At 42.5% G+C, this 3,852-nt stretch overlaps 1 protein-coding gene across 1 annotated transcript; it reads right to left on the reverse strand.

Annotated features, from left to right (window-relative positions):
- Positions 1-2,333: 2,333 nt before the first annotated feature.
- Positions 2,334-3,327, reverse strand: LOC103206041 (olfactory receptor 2H1-like). Its single transcript, XM_007951478.2, is given in 2 exon segments — positions 2,334-2,358; positions 2,360-3,327. Coding segments are annotated over 2 exon segments (993 nt in total).
- Positions 3,328-3,852: the final 525 nt, after the last annotated feature.

The raw sequence follows: 3,852 nt of genomic DNA on the forward strand, positions 1-3,852 counted from the left end.
ATGCATGTGAGAGCTGGACAATGAATAAGGAAGACCAAAGAAGAGTTGATGCTTTTGAGTTGTGGTGCTGACGAAGAATGCTGAAAGTACCATGGGCTGCTAAAAGAACTAACAGATCTGTCCTGGAGGAGGTGTACCCGAAATACTCCTTGGAAGCCAGTATGGCCTGACTTCATCTCGCCTACTTTGGTCATGTTGTAAGAAGGGACCATTCCCTGGAGAAGGATGTCATGCTTGGTAGGGTGGAGGGTCGATGAAAGAGGGGAAGGCCTTCAACAAGATGGATTGACACGGTGGCTGTGACGATGGACTCAAGTATAGCAGGGATCATGGAGCTGGCGTGGGATCAGGCAGTGTTTCGTTCTGTTGTGCGTGGGGTCGCTATGAGTCGGAAATGACTCAACAGCACCTAACAACAACGACAACAATTACATACAAAATAGACTGCAGGATAGTGTAAAAATAACTTTTATATGGACTCACTGCTGTTGAGTCAGATTCAACCCATACCCACCCCTCCTTGGGTTTCTGAGGTGGTATCACTACAGAAGTAGATTGCCCAATCTTCTGATTTATTGCACTGGGAAACCAAAAAATTCATATGACTGACTTCATTGCAATATTTGTTTTATTATGGTAGTCTGGAACAGAACCTACAATATCTCTGAGGTATGCCTGTAGCACCAGGAAGAACTAAGCCTGTTTCAAGTCACTGAGATTTCAGTACTGTTATTGCAGCACAAACTAGCTTATCTTGACTGATATACCAGTGATAAGGCTATTACGATAAATATGAGCAATATTCAGAACTCAAGTAAAGTAGAAATAATGGGGCAGAAAGAAATGGACAGATGTAAGAATTGTTAGAGAGCTAAAATTGAGCATGCATGGTAACTGGAATGCAAGAAAGAAAGAAAGAAACAAACAAAAAAAACAGGTTCAAGTGGAGAAAGATGAATCTGGTTTGAAACTTCCTGGATTTGAAGTCAAGATGCAGATATCTAGCTGGTATCAGGTGGGCAACTCTCTTGCACAACAACGCTTATCTGAGTTGTAGATAAAGATTAGAGAAGCATCAGCAGATAAATAATATTCCTGAGTTCCTTTTATTTTGGCCTCAAGGTCAAGATTGCTCTTCCTCATTGGCATCAAGGAATAGGCTACTGAGGTGAGAGGAATGGTGGAAAGAAGAAAGGAGGTTCAATTCCAAGTAGATTTTCTATTCTATTCATTATTCCATCTCCCCAGAATTCAAGTGAGGATCTAAGAAGGTAATAATAGAGCTAAACTTTGAAAAGTGACTATGAGTTCATAGAAGTTAGAGCTTGTACTGTTGCTTCTTTTCTCCCTTTCCAGACTTTCCACCATGCACAGTCCACTGAAGCATTTTACACATACAAATTGATTTGATATTTTGTGCCCTGCCATTGGAGGTTCCTCAGAATCCTAGAATTCCAGTGGACGACAGATTTAGGACAACTGTTGTCTACTGCACAGCAGTCAAAAGGCAGAGCTGTGAATCCAGTGGCCACTGTCAATGAAGAGATTTGGAGTGAGGAAAGAAAAATCCACTCCAGAAATGGGAAGAGGCCTTCAGAAATTGAGAGAGGATTAGTTCTATAATCTCTGTAATACTGGATGGCCAGGGAACTACTAGGACTGAAGTAGGAAAGCTTTCTGTCTGAAGACCCATTTGAATATAAATCCTAATGATGCTGGTATATTTGATTATGGTTTGAAAGCAACAGTGTATACTTAGAAATTTGCCAAATTAAACATCTCAGGGCCTGGATTTTAGTATTAATGAATTTCTGTGTGTTCTTGGGTAAAAACCATTAAATTATCTGAGCTTAAACTCTATCCCAATCCTCTTTAAGCAAGTGTAAAGAGATCACCTCGATGAAGAAGGGAAGAAAACATGGTAGGAACCAAAAATAATGATGAAAAGATGGTGGTGACATGACGATTGGAAATAGATTTTATAGCCAGACATGGGCATGATGGAGTTAGGGAATTTATAGTGGAGGAGATGATAGTTAAACACAGAATACATAAGAAAACAAACATAGAAGAGGTTAAATATTAAAAATTGTCATAAAATATAATAATGTATCAAAAATGTTTTTGACTATAAGCTATGAATTAGGGACCCTTACCTTTTCTTACTTGAGTGTCAGTCTTTCTCTCTATTTCTCTCTCATACACACAGACACAATGTGATCCACTGCAGTAGCTTGGATGGGTGTAAGGCAGGCAATGGAGTAGGACACCCACATTCTTGCAAAATCATAAAGAAACTTCTTAATTTAGATAGCACATTAATCTGCTATTCCTCAGCTTTCTCTAGAGTTTCCATCCCAGCAACTTCATAAATGCCCTCTTTACCTCCTTGTTTCTCAAGGTGTATATGAGAGGGTTAAGTGAGGGAGTGCCTACTGCATAGATGAGACCAAAGAACTTGCTCCTCTTCTGGGCATAGGGATTTCTGGGCTGGAGGTAGACAGAAATGACTAAGCTGTAAAAGATAGTGACCACAGTGAGATGGGAAGAGCAGGTTCCAAAAGCCTTTCTCCATGCTATTACAGAGTTAATCTTCATCACTGCCTGGGCAATGGCACCATATGAGATAAGAATGAGAGTGAGTGGCATAACCAGGAAGATGACACTGGACACAGCCAACTGAATCTCATTATAGGTAGTGTCCCCACAGGAGAGTCTAATTAAAGAGGGGACCTCACATACAAAATCATCTATCTGCCGATGGGGGCAGAAATGTAGGCAGAGGGTTGGTGGTGTCTGGACTATTGACTGGGCCAGACCCATAACCCAGGCCACAGCTACCAGTTGCTGGCACAGGCGGGGATAGATGATGGTGGCATAGTGGAGGGGCTGGCAGACAGCCACATAGCAGTCAAAAGCCATCACTGTCAGGAGGATGCACTCAGTGGTCCCCAGGAACAGAAAAATGAAGAGCTGGACAGAGCAGCCAAGGAAGCTGATGGTCTTCTTTGGACCCCAGAGATTGAACAGCATCTGGGGGACAAAGCTTGTGGTGATGCAGAGATCCAAGAAGGAGAGGTTAGAGAGGAAAAAGTACATTGGAGAGTGGAGTCTGGGGTCCAGCACAGATAGCAGGATGATGAGTGTATTGCCCACCAGGGTCAGGAGGTAAGAAATCAAAACAATCACAAAAAGGATTCTTTCCAGTCCTGGATATTCAGAGAAACCCAGGAAAAGGAAGCCCACTTGGGAACTCTGGTTGACCACGCCTGTTTCTTCAGTCCCTAGAGAGGGATGAGAGGTATCAGCCAAGCAAATGTGTTCCATTCAGTTATCTTACCTTACAGACTTTCTGGGGGCCCCCCAGCACAGGGCAGGGCTCAGCACCAGTCCAGGTTATGCAGGTGAAGGATTTCTTTCTTCTTCTTCTCACCCAGCCTAGCTTTCCCAGGATCATCATCATACAAGAGCTCCTCTCTCCTCCTATTCTTCCTGATCAGATGATTTTAGTAGGAGGAAACCACAGATGTACTGAGAAAGAGATGGAGCTTCACACTAGTACCTCTGACTTAGATAAGTGCAATGAGATTGTTGTAAAGCACAGATAACTAATGTATGTTGTTACCACCCATCAAATTGTCCTCTGATACATGGCAACCCCATTCACACTAGGTTGGAACTGTTGTGATTCATAGGGTTCTCACTGGTTGATTTTTGAAAACAGATTGTCAGGCCTTTCTTTTTATTCTGTCTTTGGAAGCTCCTCTGTTTAGCATCATAGCAACACACAAGCTTCCACAGAAGGGTAGTGGCTGCTCTTTAGGGTCCCACATGGGAGGCAAGAAGTCTACC

The sequence above is a fragment of the Orycteropus afer genome, unplaced genomic scaffold (genome assembly GCF_000298275.1).
Source record: "Orycteropus afer afer isolate SDZICR_OR568_19922 unplaced genomic scaffold, OryAfe1.0 scaffold00294, whole genome shotgun sequence".
NCBI lineage: Eukaryota > Metazoa > Chordata > Mammalia > Tubulidentata > Orycteropodidae > Orycteropus > Orycteropus afer.